This window comes from Zingiber officinale, unplaced genomic scaffold (genome assembly GCF_018446385.1).
Source record: "Zingiber officinale cultivar Zhangliang unplaced genomic scaffold, Zo_v1.1 ctg222, whole genome shotgun sequence".
Lineage (NCBI taxonomy): Eukaryota > Viridiplantae > Streptophyta > Magnoliopsida > Zingiberales > Zingiberaceae > Zingiber > Zingiber officinale.
The window spans coordinates 825921-848317 of NW_024589898.1; the positions used below are offsets into that span (position 1 = coordinate 825921).

The 22397-nt window shown below is 38.2% G+C and overlaps 4 protein-coding genes across 8 annotated transcripts; 1 reads left to right on the forward strand and 3 right to left on the reverse strand.

Annotated features, from left to right (window-relative positions):
• Positions 1-525: 525 nt before the first annotated feature.
• Positions 526-8428, reverse strand: LOC122036853 (rhomboid-like protein 19). Its single transcript, XM_042596272.1, has 8 exons — positions 8230-8428; positions 4388-4512; positions 3775-3835; positions 1934-2100; positions 1427-1526; positions 1141-1343; positions 919-1059; positions 526-770 (listed from the first exon to the last, which is right to left on the reverse strand). The coding sequence occupies exons 1-8, from the start codon at positions 8230-8232 to the stop codon at positions 680-682; spliced, it is 891 nt and encodes a 296-aa protein (XP_042452206.1). The 5' UTR covers positions 8233-8428; the 3' UTR covers positions 526-679.
• A 1063-nt stretch (positions 8429-9491) lies between these two features.
• On the reverse strand, positions 9492-12621 carry LOC122036849 (rho GTPase-activating protein 2-like). Of its 2 annotated transcripts, none has more exons than XM_042596266.1 (6): positions 12492-12621; positions 11982-12350; positions 11506-11626; positions 11291-11410; positions 10378-10608; positions 9492-10287 (listed from the first exon to the last, which is right to left on the reverse strand). In XM_042596266.1, the coding sequence occupies exons 2-6, from the start codon at positions 12305-12307 to the stop codon at positions 9667-9669; spliced, it is 1419 nt and encodes a 472-aa protein (XP_042452200.1). In that variant the 5' UTR covers positions 12308-12350; positions 12492-12621; the 3' UTR covers positions 9492-9666. The 2 variants fall into 2 exon arrangements, with proteins under 2 accessions (XP_042452200.1, XP_042452199.1); XM_042596265.1 differs by having other exon boundaries at positions 12427-12609.
• A 410-nt stretch (positions 12622-13031) lies between these two features.
• On the forward strand, positions 13032-16987 carry LOC122036850 (sucrose-phosphatase 2-like). Of its 3 annotated transcripts, XM_042596267.1 has the most exons (9): positions 13033-13165; positions 14529-14592; positions 14680-14979; positions 15079-15180; positions 15291-15485; positions 15581-15871; positions 16193-16379; positions 16560-16606; positions 16682-16987. In XM_042596267.1, exons 2-9 carry the CDS (start codon positions 14533-14535, stop codon positions 16772-16774), a joined length of 1275 nt encoding a protein of 424 aa, XP_042452201.1. In that variant the 5' UTR covers positions 13033-13165; positions 14529-14532; the 3' UTR covers positions 16775-16987. The 3 variants fall into 3 exon arrangements, 1 of the variants encoding a protein (XP_042452201.1); XR_006127451.1 differs by having other exon boundaries at positions 13032-13165; positions 16193-16606; XR_006127452.1 differs by having other exon boundaries at positions 13049-13168; positions 16193-16606.
• A 2286-nt stretch (positions 16988-19273) lies between these two features.
• On the reverse strand, positions 19274-22317 carry LOC122036852 (choline-phosphate cytidylyltransferase 2-like). Of its 2 annotated transcripts, XM_042596270.1 has the most exons (8): positions 22022-22313; positions 21707-21820; positions 20806-20901; positions 20298-20340; positions 20055-20210; positions 19835-19915; positions 19574-19663; positions 19274-19507 (listed from the first exon to the last, which is right to left on the reverse strand). In XM_042596270.1, the coding sequence occupies exons 1-8, from the start codon at positions 22255-22257 to the stop codon at positions 19379-19381; spliced, it is 945 nt and encodes a 314-aa protein (XP_042452204.1). In that variant the 5' UTR covers positions 22258-22313; the 3' UTR covers positions 19274-19378. The 2 variants fall into 2 exon arrangements, with proteins under 2 accessions (XP_042452204.1, XP_042452203.1); XM_042596269.1 differs by having other exon boundaries at positions 20055-20340; positions 22022-22317.
• Between the last annotated feature and the right edge of the window lie 80 nt (positions 22318-22397).

Consider the following 22397-nt stretch of genomic DNA (forward strand, 5'->3'; position numbering starts at 1 on the left):
GAATTTAGAAATGACAATTTGAGAATGATTTTTAAATTTATGAAAATTAACATAGATTTCATTTCCATTCCCATTCTATTAAAATCATACCCATAATTATTTTTATCATTAAACTAAATACCACATAAGTACTATCGTATAATTTTTATTCGCACAGAATTCTTTACGTGATTATGCGTAAAAATACTTTATTCTCCTCTTTGCGTCCCTATGACCATATACGATGTGACTCTCATGCCACAAAATTATGATTGCTTATATATTTGATATGAATATGGCATATCAACACAATACATGATTAATAAAATTATCTAAATTATAATTTAATGACAAAAATTAAAAAGAATCAAAAACCTCAACCTTCAGTTTGGGCAACGAGGAATTGCTATTTGGACATAGAAGTGTAATCGCTACTAATCTGGGCATTGTAAATAGTATTGTAAAGAATAACAAACCATCTGTTAGCACAAGGTCTTCTCATCGAAGCACAAAGCTAGAATTTTACCTACTTTGAGTTTCAAACGGTTGATGAAAATTATTCTCATTTTAACTCTCATGGTTGCAATATGAATCGTTATAGTTCTTGAGTAATCTTGAAAGATTAAAGGATTGGCCAGACAAAAATATAACATTCTACAAATAACAAGCACATTAGTCGGCAAAAGACTTCTTTCAGAAACTACACAGATTCAATAGCTCCATCTGATTTTTCTACAGCAGATGGTTTCTCGGCAGCTAATCTTTGTTCGAGTGCCCGTGCTCCCCGTTCTCTGCAGCAACAAGGAGATTTGAATTCTAACATCAAAGTTCCATTTAGTATAATACTATATAGAGATTTAAAATATTTGGAAAATCAACCACAGGCGTAAAAAAAACAGAAAGTAACCAAATTCCCATAAAAAACAACACAGAGCAAACCTCCTCCTGTTTGCTTCAATTGAATCAGAACCAGGCAATGGAGAGTCATCAAGTTCATAACCTCTTGATTCACCAGAGCTATTGGATCTTCTTCCACAAAAAATCAAATGAAATAGAGAAGCAATAGGATCCAAAATTGGCCTGCGTGTATAATACATAGATCCTGGTTATAGATTAGAATAGATAGGTCCAAAAATTAAACCATTGAAACACAAAGATTACCGTAAAAATTCAGGGAAAAAGCTAGAGAAAGAAAATTCATCACTTGGATCTCCCTTAAGACTTGTTTCTACCCGCCTTTGGAAGTACCGTAGGTATATCCAACTCATATACATGCCAAACAATAAAGTTGGAAGATAAGAGACAGAGTTTGTCGTGAAGAAGCTTGTGACAACTGAGATCAAGCCAACAAGAGTTGGTATCCACTTTGGAAGCGAAGATTAAAAAGAAAATGTTAGTAATCACTAGGAAGATCAAAGAAGTTGGTCAATTATGAAGCAAAGCTTACCTTTGCTTTGATCTTCAAAATCTCCTGATCTGGTAAAATTTGTTTAATGCCTACCAGAAAACCTGAGAGAATCCCATAGAAGCCAGAAAATGGTGTGTATCTGTTGAATAATGTTAAGTGAGGAAACCGATGATGATAAAGAAGGGCAAAGCTCAAACACAAACCCCCAAAAAAAAGCATTTAATTTAAGTTGTTTAATATTCATCCAGTCCAATCAAACATAAAACAATGACCTTTAAAGTTTGACTGTATACCATGCTCAGTACCATCAATATCATATGACATCAAATCCATGACAGAGCTATCAGCTATTATACATTTTACAACTATAGCAATATGGCAATTGTCATTTCTGGTGTAATGGAAAAGGAACTCTGAGCTTCATTTTACTCATTATCCTGAGGAAAGAAAAATGTTACTTATTGTCCTGAACTTAATTTTGCTCTCGGTTAAAGTGGCATGTTGCAAATATAGCTTGAGTTAAGCCTCAAGTAAGCCGAGACTTACAGATAGCTTTCTTGTCTTGTTATGTAGTAGAGAGCAATAGCAGTTACAAAGACACAGATTGATGTCAGTAAATTCACCACTATGATGAACTTCAAGAATTCCTTTGAACCCCACAATGGCTCTAGTAACTTCCCAAATGAAAGAAGGCCAACTGTACTGATCGCCACCTAGAAATACAAGTCTAATCAGAACAAATGCCACATGGCAAAAATTATTAGATAAGCCGTAAGACTAGATTTGATGCTTATGCAGCATGTTACTTTGTGACAAACTATTTTAGTTATTGAAGTAAAGACTTTCTATAGAACCTTTTTCATTTATCATGTGCTTAATTCGGAACAAATTCTGACAGTATAATGGACAAAAATAGCTTTTTTCTATCCATGAAAAGAATTGGACCTTACAAGTTGCAAGACAAGCCAAAATGCTTATGTATCATCAAGTAATAAAGTTGGTTAATACAAGTCTATTTTTCTTTCTTAAGAATGAGATTACTGGGGAATTCAATGTCCAACAATACCCTTGAAAAAAAACTCAAAATAAAATCTAAATGGATTATCTAAAGAAACTCTAAAAAAAATAATTTACCATTGCTTTAGTATAAAGGCCAAACACAATACAGAACTGAAATACAAATAGGTAATTAACTTCATAAAGATAAAATATGATCAGATGGAACTCAAAACAACTAGGTAGGATGATCGAAGAAGAAAAGTAAGGTGAGATGCAGGTGAGGTAGGGGATGCAAACAAGGCTAGTGGAGGTGAAGGCAAATGATGCAAAGAGGAAGGGCAAGGCATGGAAAGGGACATAGATCAGCAAGAAAGTTCAACAGGAAAATGATCAATGGATAGGGGGAAGGAGTTGACAGGAAATGTGGAACTATATGAGTTTTGGGAAGAATTCTGACATAGACAGCAAGAGTAGGGTGGGCAGAAACAAAGAGGAAAACATAGCTTAAACACCAGATTGAGCAGAAATTTCTAGTATTGTTAGGCCCGAAAGAGATATAGTCCATGTATAAATTAGCCTCTAATCCTAATGAATTAATCAACAAATAAGTCACAGCCCTACGCCAATAGTTCTTATTATTCCTAACATGAGGTTTCTCCCAACCCTGCATTAGATGAAATTGAAATGGACTTGCTCTTTTTTTTTACCACACTCAAATCCTAAAAAGTGAAGGGGAGCTTTAGCGCAATGTTGTGTGACCTAGAGGTCATGAGTTTGAGTCTCGGAAACAATCTCTTACAAAACAAGGTAAGGCTACGTATAATAAATCCTTCACTAGAGCCTTGCATTGCCATAAGCTTCGTGCACTGATCTGCCCTTTACTCAAATCCTAAAAAGTACAAAAGGATGATTAACCTTATTTGGGATAATTTATTTCCAGACCATATCTATTACCAACTGTGATTTTTCACTCTCTTCTTCAATGAGGTTACTTCATTTTTGCCTACACTCTTATTATTTCCATGTAAAAAACCAATGGGGCATATGGTCATATATCTCTGTATCAACACTTGTTAGCACAAGTATCCACATAACAATTATAAATAACACCTCAAGTTGCTGCAGAATAAAATTTTTGTTAATTTTACAAACATGTGTGGTTACAATAATGCAAGTGACAAAGAAAAGGCCCTAAAGTTTAGGGGTATCTGATGGATAGAAAACAATGCTAGATATACATAGGCAGCAAAATCACCACTATGTAATCATAACTGTATTATGGAAAGAGAAAAACATCAGTGCATGGCATGAGATAACATCACCATTCTCAAGTGCAACAAATTGCGAATAAAGGCAAATAAACAGGAAAAAAGAGGAAATGCATATACCCCTAAAATTGATTGTTCAATGTAACCAGCAGTAATGAGATTCCAAGCAAATGGAATTGTCCTACAAAATGGTAATTGGTCAACATCCATAACCATGATACTTTTATAAAAGAATACACAAATTATTTGGAACAGTCTTTACACATCAATATCTACGTTCCACAAATTAGAGTTCACCATGTAAGGGTAGGGGAAGACTAAATAAAATTCTAGTTAACATACTTAAAAGTGATGCAAGAGATATAACTAATTTTGAGACAATATCCAGGACTGACCCAAAATAGTTGAATCAACACAGATTAGCTGTTGTTGGTGTAGCAATCTAATGGAAAATATTTTTAAGGATATAATCACTAAACAAATATGTATCTTCCTTTTTTCCTTTTTGTAACAAAAGCAAAAAGATTTATTCCATTTCTTTAGAATATTAGATTGTCATGTCCTGCAATGAAAAGATGGATCTCAAACATAAAAGATCCTGGGGAAAAAACAGAAATTCTGCATAATAGCATCATTATTACATTCATAAGCATGTGTGTGTGTGCGCGCACACACACACATCAGTATTTACGTCATACCTGCATTTAAGCATTTCAAAGACTCCAATTTTTACCTTGAGGGAATAAGAGCAACATAAGGAAGAATTGAGGGAAATATTTGGAGTAAAACATATCCTCCAATTAGGATGACGGAAAGACCCTTGCACAATCGAGTAAACCCTGTATAAAAGTTGCTACTCTGCATGTTGGAAACGCAACATGAGTAATATGTTTGAAGACAAATTACAAAAGTTTTATACTCAAGTAATGAACAAACAGGTTAATATTAAGTTATCAACTAAGAAATCTTTGCAGAACCACAACCATAAAAGCGGATATTGTCGGCCATAAACACCTCCTTCACTACTTACAATAAAGGGGGCAACCCAATGCATGAAGCTCCCGCTAATGCGGGGTTCCAAGGAAGAGTCTATTGTATGTAATTTTACCCTCCATTGCAAAAGGTTGTTTCTGTGACTCAAATCGTGACCACTAGGTCACATAACAATTAACTTTACTGCCGCGTCAAGGCTCCCTTTCTCCTTTACTACTTACCATCAAGGTTTAAAATCTTGATCTATCTGAAGTTTTGGATTTTGACAAGAATGATATAGTTCTTGCTACTGTGCCAATGTTTGACGTATGGTGGTGGTGGAAAAGTGGAGGGGAAGGGAGAAAGAGATGAAAGAGAAAAAGAGAACACAACTTTATACCTAATGTCGGAATTTGCATGTCATCTAAAATGGTATGGTTTTTACATTGTATTGTAGGAGCACAAGTTACATAAAAGAATAATAAATATTATTTCAACTCATTTAGACGTGCAAATACTCATGAACATGATTAATACAATGGCACATGATATATTAATTCTATGTCAAGTACTATCGAATTTCAGTGATATACAGTATGCTTCTATTTTTCGGCATAAGAGAAATACAAGTGTCTATATGGATCAAGCAAAGAATATAACAAGAACTGGATTTATATTAATATCTAACTAAGCTTATATTGATCAACAATTCAAAAAGGCAAATGTAGTGTACATATTCAACACCAGAAAGAACAACAGAAAAGGCATAAGAAGAAATAATAACAAAATACATACAGAAAAATCCTAAATGAACTCTAAGAACACCATACATTACATCCAAATTTCCCAAATTGTAGGTCCCAATATATTAGCTAAGTGGCTAGGTGGTTGGGAAGGAAGTCTGGGGAGTTTGGGAGTCTGAGCAAGCAATCTGTATAATTCAGGCAGTCAAGGCAGGGGCAGGCAGTTTAGGGTAGTCCAGGGAGGCATCTCAGGTAGTCCAGTCGAGTTGGGCAGTTTGAGCAGCTTGGGTCTGAAGCTCAAGCAGACCAGGCCAAAATCTCAAATAGGCCAAGTGTGTCGTACTTCCTGTCCACAAATTCAGCTGAGATAGGAATATAAACATAACTGATAGGCAAATGTTGCGTGATGTTACTCCCATATTCTACAAAATAATGCTGAAATGAAGTATACATGCTTGTATAAAATGGTCAACTGCTCCCGAACACAAAGTTAATAAATGTGCATAGTCATTGACTCATCCCACCAATTCAGCTCTTCATGATTTTAACCCTTCATAAAGATTTATTTAAACTTTACAACATTTAAAGCTTCAAAGATCCAAAGGTATCAACCACTCAGAATGCAATTAATTAGTCATCAACTTGCCCCACCAACTCAGCCCTCCATGATCCAAGGTAAGAATGGTAATTGAACAATAATTTGTGTAGAACAATACAAAATGAAAGAGCTTCATATAAAGGAAGGAAGTGATAAGTACAATTGTTGTATTTTGAGAACTATTAACGAGTGAAGTCAATATTTATCTATATAGTTATATAGCTCACTATCATTCATGTAGTTGACAAATTATCTTCAATAGTTTAGAAGAGTTGGGATATCTCTAGGATCAAGATTATTTTTGATTTGGTAGGCACTCCATTAGAAATTAAATATTAAGGATGTTTTATAATGAAAATGCATCCCTAATGATGATACCCTATGAATGCATTCTAGAAGCTCGAATGAAATATCTTACCATTTATTCTTCTCTTGCCACATAGTTACCACAGTCCACAGGCAGGCTCTTGTTATGGGACCTATTCAAGCTACCAAGGACAGACTTATTTGCCGTGAGCCTTTTGTTTCAAGAAGAACTTAGAGTTGGTCAACACATTCACACAAGCTTGGATGTTTTCATTATGAAATAGTGAATGTTATCTTAGCCAACCAGCACAACACGGTATTGGATATCTACACATGTCGCTCGATTTGCTTCAGGGATGGGCTGTTTGGATTAACAAACACAACCAAGCTCTCAACTTGAGGTGTGTATCCAAACTGAGACACCATATTACTCACCAAAATAGCCAACTACATATTACAGATCCAAACTCAGTGACAATAAGAAATCTAGTTTGGGATGATCCTTTGACCTTTCTCTCACGCTCATCTAAACATTGAAACTCTAAGTAAATCATTTGCCTATATTCAGTCATGTGCTTATGTTTACTCAAACCTTGAGCTTCTAAAAGATCTTTAGACCTTCAATAGCATTCATTCAAACTTCAAACCTATAAGAAAATCATGTGTTAATGTTCCATCCAAATTTATAATCTCTTAGCAAATCACGAGTTGAAGTTCACTCAAACCTCAAGCTTCAGAGATGGTCATTCGAATTTCACTGGCACTCATACAAATTATGGACCTCTAACCAAATTATTTGTAGATACTAACTCCAAATTACAAACATCTAATGCCCAGTTTACTTCAAGGATGGAAAATAGAGGGATAAACTATACCTACGGACAAAGATTCAGAAAGGGAAAGAGAAAGAATTCATCTGGTTTACAAACTAGGAAGAACGAAAAGAAAAGTCTGATTTGTGGGACGACTCCTACTATGGCTAGACGATCAGAAGACCACAAACTCGCAGCCAGGGAACTGCAGGCTAGAAGGCTGCAAACTCAAGACCAAGCGGCTGGTGGGCTCACGAGCAGGCCACAGGATCACAGTTGAATGTGAAGCTAGAAGGCAGGGATAGAGCTAGGTGCGCTTGCTGGCAAGGTGGAGGGCGGTGCTCACGAGGAGGTGGGCGGTGCTCAAGAGGTGTTCCAAAGGAGGGTGCTCGGGAAAGAAAGAAAGAGTCTTTCCTCACAATTTTAGGCGGATAAATTTTTGGCTAAAAATCAATCTGCAGATGCATCAACAATCCATAATTTAGCATCCAGTAAACAACGCCCTCCGGAGTAAATTGAGCATAAATAATCAGAAAGAAACCAGAGGAAAGGATCAGGAACGGATCAACCTCCGGGACCCAGAAGTTGAAACCAGTGGGAGAGATCCGGAGACGGGAGGATAGAATCAAAAGGAAGAGCTATGACCAAAACTGGTGTAGGGTTAAGATTGTTGATCAAAATAAGCAAGAAGACGGCATTGAGACTAACGAAATCATTTCCGTTCCTACACGAACGCGTATGGCAGACTGGAGAAAATAAATACTGGAGAGCTGGATCCCGACACCGGGGAGATCGGAAAGGTTGAGATCTGAGGAGGAAGAGTAGGGACAGTAATCTTAGGCGGCTGCTTAGGGTACAGATCGAGGATCAGGGAAGTAGGTGTCAAGGAATCGAGATTCCATTCGGGGTCCGCATTGTCTTCCTCTTCCTTCGCCGGCGACGTCGTCGGTATGACATCCCCGATCAATCACAGATCTACATCCAAACGGATATGTAGATCGGAAATGGTACCGGAGAACTGGATCTCGACATCGGAGAGGATCCATAGGCAAGATATTGGGGAAGGAGGACGATGAAGTAAGAATCTGAAGCCTGAGATCCAATCTTATTGGGACAAGAAGCAATCGGCGTAGAGGAAGCATACCATTAGTATCAGCCCTTGCAGTCGCCGTCGCAATCTTCCTCTGCCTCCCGCCGCTCGATCGCAGGGTTTGAGGCGGAACCGTTGTAGGCCTGACTCAGTAGGTGAAGCTGCAGTTGTACTCCGTTGCGACGGATAATGATTATTAAATAGGCAAGAAAATCTCCGATGGGATGAAAATATCCAACGAAAATTAATTTCTTATTAAAGTAAGAGTTGAGCAGGCATGCCTGGAGTTCTTCAGCCTGTTAACAAAGCCGCATGGAATGTATTTTATTTTTGAGAAAATTACGTTTTCGGTACCGTAATTTGTAGTTTTTTTCTTCTAATTTTAATCTGTTATGAATCGATTTATGTTTTTAGTCTAATAGTTAATAATATTTTTTAATTTCATTCTTTTTTTAAATTAAAATTTTTCATCAAAAAATATCAAATTGACGATCAAAATTATAAATTAAATTTAAGAATTTTAATTTTTTAATCATCGATTTAAAATCCTCAAATTCAATTTACAACTTAACATTCTCACTGTCAACTAAACATTTTTTAATGAAAAAATTTAGTTTTGAAGGAAAACTACTAAAATTAAAAAATAGTACATGTTACATGATTAAAATTGAAAAAAAAAATACAAATTACAAAACTTAAAATCTAATTTTCTTTTTCTTTTTGAATTTATAAAAAAAGTACATCAGATTTTATTCAAGTTTTTAAAAATATTTCTATCCATTTAGTCAAATTTGTTCAGTCACCCTTCAAAGTTATCGATACTACGAGATTCAATATTCATGCCTATTCACACCTTTCTGTATATAGAGGTGTAATCGAATCGAGCCGAGTCGAGTCAAACTCTTGAATATTTGAGCTTGACTCGTTTATAATCGAGCCGAGCTCGAACTTTATTTAATGAATATATTCATGCCTCACGAGCTTATTCGAGCTTTTATCGAGCTTAAACGAGATTAATAAATATAAATCATAAATTTAAATATTCATTAAAAATTAAATTATATATTTAGAGAAAATTATAATAATATTATTAAAATTTATAATTTTATTCTAATAAATAAATGTAATATATTTGTCTATATTTTTTATAAATAGAGTGTAAAATCTATAAATTTAATATTAAAATTATTATTTTTTTATCTAAAAATTACTTAATGAGCTTAATGAATATGTTCACGAGCTAACGAGCCGAATATAACGAAGATTGAACTTGATTTGATTCATTTACATCCCTATCTATTCAATAAAACTGAACGTAGACAAATATAACACAATACATGTTCAGCAAGCATATCAAGGTGAACAGTACGTTCAGTTTCACACAAACAAGCCACATCATTACTCAACCGCATGTTGATCAAGATTCAACAAACAAATCTAACAAGTCTTTACCATTCAAAATGCAAGGTGGTACTACCCTAGAACATGGGATCAGAAGCAAGCGAGGTTATCGCGCAACAAGAAATCCACTTTGCATTCTTCCATTTCTACCTCACGGCTTTCATTTTGTTCCTCCGATGGATCATTCTTCACCTCGACCTCAGACTCGCCATTGCTTGTGATTGAGTTTTCTTCTTTTCTCTCAATCAATGGATTCGAATCAGGACATAGCGGACTAGCAATATCCTTCTCTACTAGAATTCCATCGTTGGACTTCCATTCCAGTTGTCTAAGGAAGCACACTTCAATGTCAGATAAAGAATCATATTCTTCCTCGACGAAGGTACGATTGCAATGCTGGCTACTTGTATGCCTTTCTGAACTGCATCTTGCAGCAGAATCACTATCATTCGCTCCCATTTCAGATTGAAGGATAGAGATTTCTGCTGGTTCATTGTCTGATGTGATCTCACTGGAATCATCACACATATCCATATCTCTCTGGCTATCATCATCATCGTCCTCTCCTGGCTCATGAGAAGGAGAACATGAGAAATCTGAATACCCACTCACGTCTGCCTCTTCACGCTCCCTCAGAGTTTTCAGAATCAGTGTCTTGAGAAAGTTCATAACTTGAACGGCATGCATAAGAGCTGTTAAAGGATCTGACATCTGGTAGGAAGAAATGCAACGGTATCACAAATGTTAGATTATACAATTATTAATACTGATCAATGCATGAGTCTGTTCCATAGTTGATACCTGGGTCATGTTTGGGGCAAAGACCATGGCTATATTTCTTGCGTTCATCTTGTTTACTTCTTCTTCTTCAACGACATCAGCCATGAGCTCAATGGCCCAATTGATAAGCGAAGTCTGTGTTGGGAGAAGACGCTTCACAAGTCGCACCGAGTCCTCCTCTGTGTTGCATTGAAGAACTTGTTCAGGTGAGAGGCTGTCCAGCACACCCTCTGGAAGTTCTCTGAACCATGCCTGGACATAGAAGGACCAAGCATAAGTTTCTGATATGATGTTTCATGTAGAACCATGATCTATTTCTGCAGTCATTTCATCCAAACTGTCGAACTATTATAGTATTTTCAAAACCTTTTTATTCAGCAATATCAAAATATTGTTGGCTTGGACAAACATCATATACCATTCACCTCACAGTTGATTCCATGGTAGTAGATGATCACTCATCACAAAATTGCTCTAATGAGTATTTACCAATGATCGAGACAATTCCACCAAAAGGCACCTCCTTGAGAGTAACACACACATTTAATCATACTTTCTCCTATGTGTGCTAAAAGTTGCAACTTTTGGCATCCTCAAACTGATTTTTACAATATTGCTCGAGTGTTCAGTAATTACTACACCAGATGCAAAACTACGATGAAAATCCATGTGCTTTAGATGAACATTGAATCTATGCCAACAAGTTGCAAAGACCCAAAAAAGCAGTTTGTAACTGGCAGGAAGAACTACGTAACTCAGTGCAAAAATCGTCAACTTCTTAAGCACACACTGGAATAATATCAACAAGCAAGCACAAACAGGTTGGTTAACTCTGTAAATGGTACAAGAGGTATTAACATTCAAAATTTTTATGTTTCTTAAATGCAATCACTTAAAGGAAGAATAAGAATTCAGTCACCAACTAAAATCGCACCTTAATAAGGCTGGCCAAACAGTGAACATCAATGTCCTCCGGCACAACGCCTTTGTTTAGCTGCTCTCTTACATGTTCCTCCTGACTGTTCTCTGGGTTTATCCGAAATATTCCTTCAGCCTGTAACTCACACCATGTCATACTAGCAATCTCCTTCTCTAAATAATTGAGCTACATTCTGAGAGCTTCTTCTTAACGAGAAGGGTATGATTTACCTTTAGACCTCCTTGCATGTACAGCCTCTCCTGCATTAGCAGGAGGATTGTTGGAACACTGTTGCCCTTGGAATCAAGAGAGCATTGCATGGACTCGGCTGAGACACCGAAGACACTAGCACTGTACAACAGCAGGCCAAATTGTCAGCATATGCAATCATAAACTCTTTTTTACATTAATCTTCCAATGAAGCATTTGATTTTAGAAGTTAGATCGAGAAGAACAAAAGCAGCATACGTGGGTTTCCTGGAAGTAGAAATGTGAAAAACATAAGGAATACACAAGCATCTAGTGAAGGTGAAAATCCAAATTTTGATAATTTTCCTCTGTATTCCCTATCTTTTTAGGGGGAGGAGCCATAATAAATAGCATCAAATATTTACCTCCGCAAGATTCTTTTTTTTTCTCGAGAACAAAAAAAGGGATGGTATCCGCTTACTCGAGATGGTAGAGGCAAGTCAGAGAAAAAATAGACCTGGCACTGGGGACGCGGCCAGGGACCTCGCGCTCGAACTCGACGGGGAGGCCGAGGAACCCATGGAAACGGTCGAAGGTGACGTGCGCGACGTGGCGGACGTCGGTCGGCCACCCGATCTCCATGCGCTGCAGCACCGGTATCACTTCTTCCCGCTCCAACCTGCACGACGACGCCATCGACCTCCGGATCGCCGCCAGGAGCAGCTCCAGGACCGAAATCTGCTGCTGCTTCCGGCGCTCCTCCTCCTTCGCCCTCTTCCGTTCCTCCTCCCCTCGCCTTCCTCTGCATCCAACCGACGACGACGCGAGAACCACCCCGGCCATTTCTCTGCGGCCCGTCCCAAATTGAGCTCAGCTGCTCCTAGTACTGCCAAATCGAAACAGATCTATGAAAGGGGGTGAAGCATGGAGGTAAAAGCTACAGATCTGGGGAAGGCAAAGACCGTAGAGGAAGAAAAGATCAAAAAGGTAAGATTTTGGGGGTTGCCGAGCTCATAAATCCAGAAACCTGGAAGGCGTGCGAGCTGGGTCGACTGGGAGATTTAAAAAAAGTGAAGGGAAGCGAAGCGGAGTGACGTGAAGAGGGGAAGAGTTCAAATGGCCACTTCATTCAAATTCTAACTCCCACTTTATTTACCGTAGAGCACTACAAATTATTGCCCCTTCCTTTCTATTTAATAGCAAAAATGCCATTTACTTTCTTTAAAATTGCTTCCAAATATCATTCTTCTTAAAAAAAAAACCCTTGAAATATTTTTGAGCGTGAAAAATCATAAAATCTTGCAAAATACTGCTATAAATTGCACTAATTTTAAAGCAACCGACTGATCTACAATCAGTTTTTAATTAAAAAATGTTGATGGAAAAAAAAACTCAATGTTAATCGTCAAATGAAAATAAAAATATATATATTCAACTTGAAATTTTTTGAAATTGAATATGAGAAAATTTATCGAATACCAAAAATTTCGAATAAAATAATGTTTTTTATCAAAGAGAAGATGGGCCGCGCGCGGCCCAGAGAACTCGGATCCGATGCCTTATTCCTCGCGTTATTCCTGTATTATCTTCGTTCATCGTCATTCGGAGTCGCAGACGCAACCAACCAAACTTCCCCCCCCCTCAAAAGATTTTCATCGCTCTTTTCTTCACCTCTGATTCCAGATCCAGCCTCTTACTCCGGTAGTAAGACTCTTTTCCTCTTCTCCTAATCAAATTTTCTTTGTTGTTTATGCGCATGATTTCCTTTTGTAGTCGATCTTTTCGTCATTGTCTGCTCCTGATTGTGGCCAACTTATCTTCTATTCCTACCTTATTTCGTATTTGTATGCTTTTAATTCGATTTATATAGTGTAGAATAACCATGGATCAGTAAGCTGGAACCGGAGAGAGGATAAAGGTCCAAGGAAGATTGTGCCATAAAAAAGTTCATATTTTGGGGGGCTAGGTTCAGGAATTGGTCTCATTGCATTTCTAAGTTCCAAGGAGAATTGGACATGGACCATCCTACTGAATAGAGGTTAGGATGCTGCCCACTGGTCTTCGTAGGTCCTCCGATGATCAAGTCGAGGATCATATAGTGATAGGGAATGCTAATTACTAGAGTTCATAGTTGTTATGCCTCTTGATGGTGTTCTTGGCATCTGTGTTACTCATAAGAGGCAAGTATTTGTGTATTCTAATTGTCCAGCATGAGCATTCGGAATAATTTTTACATATGATAAGTAGAGGTGTAGAGTATCTGTAACGCCCCGGCCCGGGCGGGCCTCACCCGGACTGAACCGGGAACGCCACCAAAATTGCCCATCGGGTTGATGACTAGCTCCACTGACCATCGAAAGTCCTTTCAGCATGCTTTGTCCTGCCAAGCACGCTTAATTTTGGAGTTCTTAAGTTTGGGCTTCCGAAAAGGAAGGTGCACCTTGGTGATATGGATAGTACCATCTAACCTTTTAAGCCATACTTAACCAGAATCTCAGAACCGGGATATTACAATCACCCCCACTTAAAGACACAATGCCCTCGTTGTGTAACCACGAATCACACCATAGACAAATCCCTACTTAAAGACACAACGCCCTCGTTGTGTAACCACGAATCACAGCAGAGTGTGATATCGGAAGTGAAGGGGGTAAATGCAGAGCTGAAGGATAAGAGTCTTGGATATATATGGGGATTTTACCTTGTCATCTTCTTCTTAGATTATGGTCTCAGTCTTCTTCCAATTGTGGAGGAAATCATGGTTGCATGGACCCCTTCATTTGGGAAGGTATTTGGCCCTATTTGCACATGGTGAATGTTGTAGGCTTGTAGCACCTCTGGTCAAGGATTCGTAGCATGGTTTAGGCAATGTCTTCTCTTATTCTGATAAGGACGTTGGATTAGTCATTAGTATTGAGCACCAACTAAGTGCTTCTTCTTCCTGGGTCTCGCATAGGCCTGGAGTTCTGGACCAACTTATCAGTAACTGTTGAAATTCTTATCAATAGCTAAACTTGGAAGGTCAATCTCTTTGGTGATGAAGAATGAAACTGTTGCTTTGCAGGAAAATGGATTGTCTCGATGGCCCTGCACGTCTCATGATTGTTTCCGATCTTGATCACACCATGGTACAGTATATAATCAACCTATTGGCAATGTAATTTAGAACTTTATCATTCTGCTGCTACCAGAGTTGAATGAATTTGTGCTTGCAGGTTGATCATCATGACTCAGAGAACACATCATTGCTTAGGTTCAATGCTCTGTGGGAGTCACTTTATCGCCATGATTCTCTCCTGGTTTTCTCAACTGGGAGGTCGCCTACACTTTACAAACAGCTGAGGAAGGAAAAACCAATGTTGACTCCTGATATAACAATCATGTCTGTTGGCTCTGAGATCACTTATGGCAATTTGATGGTGCCTGACAATGGTTGGGTAGATCTTCTCAATCAAAATTGGGATAAGAGCGTCATTCTTGAAGAAACATCCAAGTTTCCCCAGCTGACTGCTCAGGTGATCTTCAAAATTTTCATTGTGACATTAATTATTGCCATTCTGCTGTGCATGAATTACACAGATGATAGGTCCTCTTTCATATGCTGTATCATGCAGGCTGCAACTGAGCAGCGACCACACAAGATTAGCTATTATGTTGACAAGGAGCATGCTCAGGAAGTAATAAGGTCTCTTTCAGATGCTTTCCAGAGACGTGGGGTAAGATTAGCAACTACAATTTGGTTTTGAATGCTTTTTCTCTTGTAACTAATCTAACCAGATCATGCTTCTATCGGATTTACTGTCCCTTTTCATACATTTTCAAACAGCTAGATGTAAAAATAATCTACAGTGGAGGTATGGATCTTGATATATTGCCACAAGGTGCTGGCAAGGGCCAAGCTCTTGCTTATTTGCTCTCAAAGTTCAAGGCTGAAAGCAAACTACCTGTTAATACACTTGTCTGTGGTGATTCTGGGAATGATGCAGAGCTGTTCAGCATTCCAGATGTTTATGGTGTCATGGTGAGTTTTATAATAAAAATCCATGAATTACTTTGCATGTTGGTAGTGTACTTAGTTAAACTTTTTTTTTTTTTTTTTGCCTTCTTGAATTTCAGGTCAGCAATGCCCAGGAGGAATTACTGCAGTGGCATGCTGAAAACGCAAAAGATAACAAGAAGATAATTCATGCAACCCAAAGATGTGCAGCTGGTATTATTGAAGCTATTGGCCATTTTGGGCTTGGTCCTAATGCATCTCCAAGAGATGGTTTGGATCTCTTATCTTGCAAGACAGATAACAGTACCCCAGCAAACATAGTAGTAAATTTTTTTATTGCATATGAAAGGTGGCTCCGAGCTGAAGTGGAAAAATCTGAATCTTTCATCCAAAGTTTGAAGGGCATACTTGTAAGCACATCTTCCATTCATCAGTTTTTACAGTTTATCTGACACAGGGGTATATGAGTTTGTCTATATAAACTTTATGATCTTTAAGATATTCTAGTTTTAACTTATCTTTCAAAAAGATAGCTGGAGAAGAATTACAAAATTCTTGCAAATTGACATCTAAAACTCATCTTCTTTTCATCTCCAAGAAAAAAAGAGGATAATATTTAATACTGCAATGATTTTGTGCATAAACATCAATGTAATTCTTTCTAATTTACATGACACATGGATACATTTTGAGTTCATATGTGCTGATTAGTTCTTTTATTTGTCTGGTAGGAACCAACTGGAGTTGCTGTTCATGCTTCCGGAGTTGAACATTCTCTTCATGAATGCATAGAATTACTGGGACCATGCTATGGTGATAAGCAAGGAAAAGTTTTCCGAGTGTGGCTGGATAGAGTTTTTGCTTCAAAAATTGGATCGGATGTGTGGCTGGTAAAGTTTGATAAGCGGGAACTAACTGGTGAGTGTTTAAATTCAACTAATATAGCCATTTCTGCCTTCCATTTATTCTCCAGTGTCAATTTTACCGATAATGTTTCTTCTCATTTAGAGCAAATGTTTTATCCCAGTTTTCTTTGTTATTTGTTTCCCCCTTGTTCCCCATTTTGATAATTTTCCTTCACATATATATATTCTACAGATGATGGACAAAATTGTTGTCTAACCACTGTTCTACTGTACTCCAAGGTAAGTGAAAATACCATTGTTGCCCAAATATCTTTGTAGCTTCATTTTCTGTACCTGAAATTTGTCATTTCTCAGCATGGGAACCCTGGTAGCTTCAGCTTAGTTCATCTCCATCAGACTTGGCTTGAAGGATTTGCAGCAAAAACTCAAAGTCCTAGATTATTCTAATTCATAATTTTCCGATTATAGAATATGGCTATTGATATCTTTTCGAGTTCCTGTGTTCAACCAGTGCTTTTGTACCAAGGCTACCAAATACACTTGGCCTGAGAGTATCATTATCAATAATACCATTGCAAAACTACATTTGCCAGCACTAATTTCAAGCAAAATGAAAATAATGGCAACGGTGTTTTCTTGGCCCATTGCAACACTTTTGCATATGGAATTTTGTTCAGTGACCAGTGATTATCTTGCAATTCAAACAAGATTTAGTGAAGCTGATGATCATTGATTTTTTTGTGGGTATTGCCAATATTATATCGCTTCTGGTATGGTGTGATCAAAGTGGGTTCAGATCATCTCGAACCTTTTTTTTTTCAAGCTTTCGCACTTCCACCTAGTCAAGATGAATGTTGAAACTTGAAAGGATGAAGTTACATGAGCGTGCAGTGAACATCTTGGGCCATATCCCTTGGACCTTCCTGCTTGTTGAAGTCTTCTTTTGTTTCGTAACTCATTCATGTAGATCCATAAGATGCTTTACTCTAGTGCAATGGACAGGCTTTAAGACTTGTTTACTCAAGTCGCATTAAGAGGAGAGGAGAGGAAAATATGAATTTTGAGGCCATTTATTTACTTGAAAATTTGATGGCGCTAAACAAAGAGCAAGATATGTCCAGCGACAATGGGTTTAGGGACAACAATAACTTGGGATTGTTCTTAGATTGTCAACCTGTACAAAGAAGCATAAAGAACTTAATAGTGTCCTCTCGGGACGATGTGATAGTTGAGACATGGAGTGTTGTCATATGAAGTATTGGAATCGAACTTGGCGCATTCGAGTATGACTTTCCTTATGTTTTGGCCATCTGCTCTAATGACTATTAATCATCCGTAATTTATCTTCTTCATATTAGCCTAAAGGCAGATTGACGGAGACTTTAGAATTGAGCGAATCACCTTTTGTCACTTGAAGAACTTAATCGTGGAAGCTATTTGGAGCAGCTGTTTGCTCTATTGGTATGATTTAACAATTGCTAAAGAGTTCCTAAAGTTATTACTTATGGCACTGTCTTAATTTTTTCCGTTCTCTTTAACGAAGTATGCCATTTAGAACTAGCCTTTTTTACCGAGTAAGCTTCAGAATGTTTTATAGTCGGGTCACAACAGATTAAGTAGTATTCTATCTTATCCTGTCCGAGAGTGAGTCGACAGATGTTATGGAGGTGGTACTCACGTTGATTGGATGCCGACTGAAGACGACGTGGACCTCCAACAAGCTAAGCCTGTAACCACAAGTCGTTAGTGTCGAGCCGGGGAAGAGTTTCTTGGCGATGATTCTCCGATGCTCAAGTCAGCTACCGGCGGCAAACGAACGAAGTAGAGAAGAAAGGAGCAGCAGCGTAACTGTAGGTACAGTAGTGAACATAAATCCGTCGAAGCCTGAAGGTCCTTATATAGGGCTACCGGGAGGCGTGTGCACGCTTCCCAAGGTGTGCATGCTTCTCAAAGCATGCTTGGAAAGAACGTGTCAGAAAAGCGTGTCTGCCGTCATACTCAAATAGCCCGAGCATATCCCTGACTCGACAGTGGAAGCTTCCCCCATACGATTCTCTGTCCGACCATGCCGCCAACCATGTAACCTGTCAGTGACACTGGTCCCTAGGAAGATATCGCCAACTGCCCCTTTTGTCTGTTATTGGGCCGAGCGGGAGAGCCGCTCGGCCAGTTTATCATCTGGGTGATACACTGCCCGGGCCGAACGTCCGCTCGGTCAATGACCTGCTACTTGGCTCTGCCCTGCCGAGCGAGGGAGCCTTGTCTGTCGGGGTCGAGACTGCGTTCACTGATTAGCCGAGCGGGAAGGGCGCTCGGCCTTCATCCCTCCCTTCTCTGAGCTTTATGAGCATCGGAAGCTCGGTGTCTGACCAAGCTGTCGAAGTGTCGGACCGGTTGTTCTTCCTGCTGATCGGGGAGGTAGTTCGCCCGATTGGACGCCTGCCTAGGACATTGACTATTTTGACCTCCTGCCTGATAGATCACATCTTACCACCGGATCACTATCAATTTTATGAATAAGACCATAACTTCTAAGCTTATGGGGCTCAGTTTAATTTGGTCGGGGAAACTGTGGCTCAGGCAAAACTGGACTTTGCTTCTATTCCCTCGTAGGGTAGTCTAGTTTACGATGTGATTCAACTTGAGGTGGATCAGGTGTTGATCATCTACCTGAACTGGGTGCAACTTGTCTTATTTGTGTTTGGATCAATTTGAGCTATGTGAAATAGATGCACATCAATTTGATCTGGAATAAGTGAAAGGTCACAAGGCACACAAAAAAAAAAGAGGTGGTGAAAAAGGCTCTTGAAAAGTTGCAAAAGCTTTGAAAATGCTCTGCTCAAGATCTGGAGCATTGCCTTTTCTTCAATCAACCACAAGCAGTGTTCATATTTCATTACTTTACACTTTGCTGCAGAATTCAGAGGTCTCTTCCTCTCCTGCTCAACTGACCGGTGAAGCTTATGGATGAGACATCAACTGTGCACCATGCCAAACTTTGGTAGAATAAAACAGAAGACCAGATAATGTTGGATTCAGAGAATACATCAGCTAAAAATTTGTTCTCTCTTCTTCCTCCTCATCTTCATCGTCACTGTCGTCACTGTCGTCGTACAAAATGCCTAGTTCTTTCTGCCCTTTCAAGAGGCTCTCCTGAATTCGCTCCCTGATGACAGCTCCCTAATGATCAGAGCAACGTCAGTGCAATTGCAGCAAACATGCAACATCTGCAAAAAGGATGCTCACCATCTGATGACAACCTTCTTCAAACTTCTCGAGAAAACCTACGACCCAGCGATCAGCATTCTCCACCCACTCATCATGAAGCACACTTAACTGCACAAGCCACTCAAAGTACAATAAGTAAACGACATAAAAGAACATCATAACACTGATCATGAGAACAACGAATGGTAGCAATAGATTTCTGCCAATATAATCAGTCTATCCTTTATTACAAACCAAAGGCATAAATTAAAATTTCACCCTATGAGGAAGACATTGTACCTTCTTTCCCACTTTTTCTTGTTTCTCTTTGACTTTGTCATAGATCTTCTCGAATTCCATATTCACCCTCAAATGTTTTTCCTGAAAGACAACAACACAAATGACTAAACATCAGAATAATGTGGCTAAGCTAAAAGACGAGCACTGAGACATGAAATTGACTAGTTAGTGGGAAAAAGAAACTTTTTCATACAACATCTACAAAAACTAATCACGCAACCTTCATATAGCTGACACCTAGATCCTTCCTGGTATATCCCCTGGCCAAGTTACGCATCACATACTTGTTGTAATCTTTAACTATCCTCATTATAAGATCAGAGGTAGAAATTCCTTCTGTCCGCTTTGTTTCTTTGAACTTTCCAACAACTTTAACCTGGTACAATGTGTTAATGAGTAGTAAACAAGATGAGAAACACAGAAAATAGTTACTGGTAAGATCACAGAATTGTTTAATGCTTACAAATTCATAGACATCATTGCCAGCTCCACTAGCATCGGCATATCTACATAGATTTTTAAAGAAACAAAAGAGTTCACATTTTGTTTTAAAAAATTATATATAAAGATACTTGATTCTTCCATAATATTCTTGATAAGCATCCAGCATCCCTGATAAGAGAGACAATCTACTACTAGTGAAACAAATGTTTTAAGAGGAATCCAAACAATTTCATTTGGCAAACATTTATGTGTTAAAGCTCCCGACAAAATGGTAAAATGCAATTTGAAAAAATGTTTTTTTTTTTTTAAAAAATAGTATCTGTTTCCATGTTTTTGTTGTGGGTATGTATCTAAACACCCGGATAAATACCTATATATTATAAAGGGAAAAGCTAAAAATAGAAACAAGGATGAACTCAAAAGAGACTATAGGTAGGAGAGACTTGCAACCTGGCATATAGTTGAAATATTTGATGGTAGACAACTTAGACAAATACTAGTAATACACTTAGGTTGTGTAACCTTACGGGAGAGAATCATGTGCCACAAAATCTATCTTGTGCTTGTCGAGGAACTCCTGAGTGATTACCCAAGGTGCATCAGGTATAACTTCATCCACCCATCTGTGAGAAGAACCATTTTTTAGTTACAAAATAGTTTTTTTAACAGGTCAGTAGTACGAAAAAGATGAACTTTTGAACATTCCATTTAAGTCAAACACTTGACAAATAGAATCGCAAGACATCTTCAGAACCAATCCAAGATAGCTAGTTGCAAGGACAATAACCAATCAATTAAAGCTTCTAGCTAATATAGCGGCAATACTTTTTACAACAATAAATATCATAAGTACACTTTGGAATTTCCTAACTATGTGTTATATCAACAACATCTTCAGAACCCAAATTAAGATACTAGTCCAAAGTAGCACAACCAATCAAAGAAAGCTTCTAGCTACTACTACTACAGCAGTATATTTTTTTTTTTTATAGGAATGAGGAATCAATATCATGTCAATTTTTGGAATAGCCTAGGTAAGTTCGCACTGGCACATCAACAACATCTAGAACATTTTAATATTTCTACTAGGATTTTGTCAACAAATCATCATCATGACACTTGTGTGCCTATTCTAACTCACATATCTGCCTTCTTTGCAATGTTACGAATAGGTGAAAGTTGTAACCTTAGATGTTGCATACGAATTCTTTTCTAATGTGGAATTGCAATTCATTTCTAAGAAGAATTGGTTCTTAAAAGAAAGTTAAAACTTAGCTTATCTGTTTGCAGACCAACTTCCTGCGAGAGAAAGTTAAAACTATTTGAATATATAGTTTAATTCATTTTCCATAATTTTCATGACCGAAAACTTTTAACATACAGAACAGTTTCAATTCTAACGATGGAGAAAGTAAAAGAACGCAATACTTGCAGTGACGCAGTGACTCATAACGTTCGTCTTCCGTCATGACAGTCTTCCCTTTGTATTTGTGCGTCACTTCGTCATTACAGCAACCCACAAGAAGATATGTGTTGGGAAACCTACAGTACAGGTAAGCAACAATTGATCAATTTCCCAAATCCAAAATTTGAATAGATAGGTAGATCTTCAGAAAATAAAGCATAACACATGGAAGATCCACGTTTCTACAGCCCTGCTAACTAAAAAAGCACACGGGACAGTTCAATCCAAACCAACAGTTAAACAACTAAGAAGGAATCAAAGAGTGCAACAAGGCTTACGCTTTCTTCGCCTGTTCCAGAGATCTGGCGTGGCCGAAGTGGAAGAGATCGTAGATTCCATCGGCATAGACCCGGATGGGGCAATTTCCTTCTCCAGTCTCCGCCTCCGTGGAATCTTTCTTTGCCTCGGTCTCAGTATCGTTGGCGGCATCTTTATTGTCCGCCTTCTCAGCCTCCTCCTTCCCTACCACTTGCTCCGCTTCTGCCGTCTTCAGCTTCAGATCGGCCGTTGCCATTTACCGGAGTGGGAAACAAAGCGACGGAGTCAAGGAAATAAGGCCTTTTCTTCGCTTCCTAGTTCCTATTATTATTATTATTATTATTATTATTATTATTATTTTGCAGATTAAAAATTGGAATTAAAACTTCCAAACGT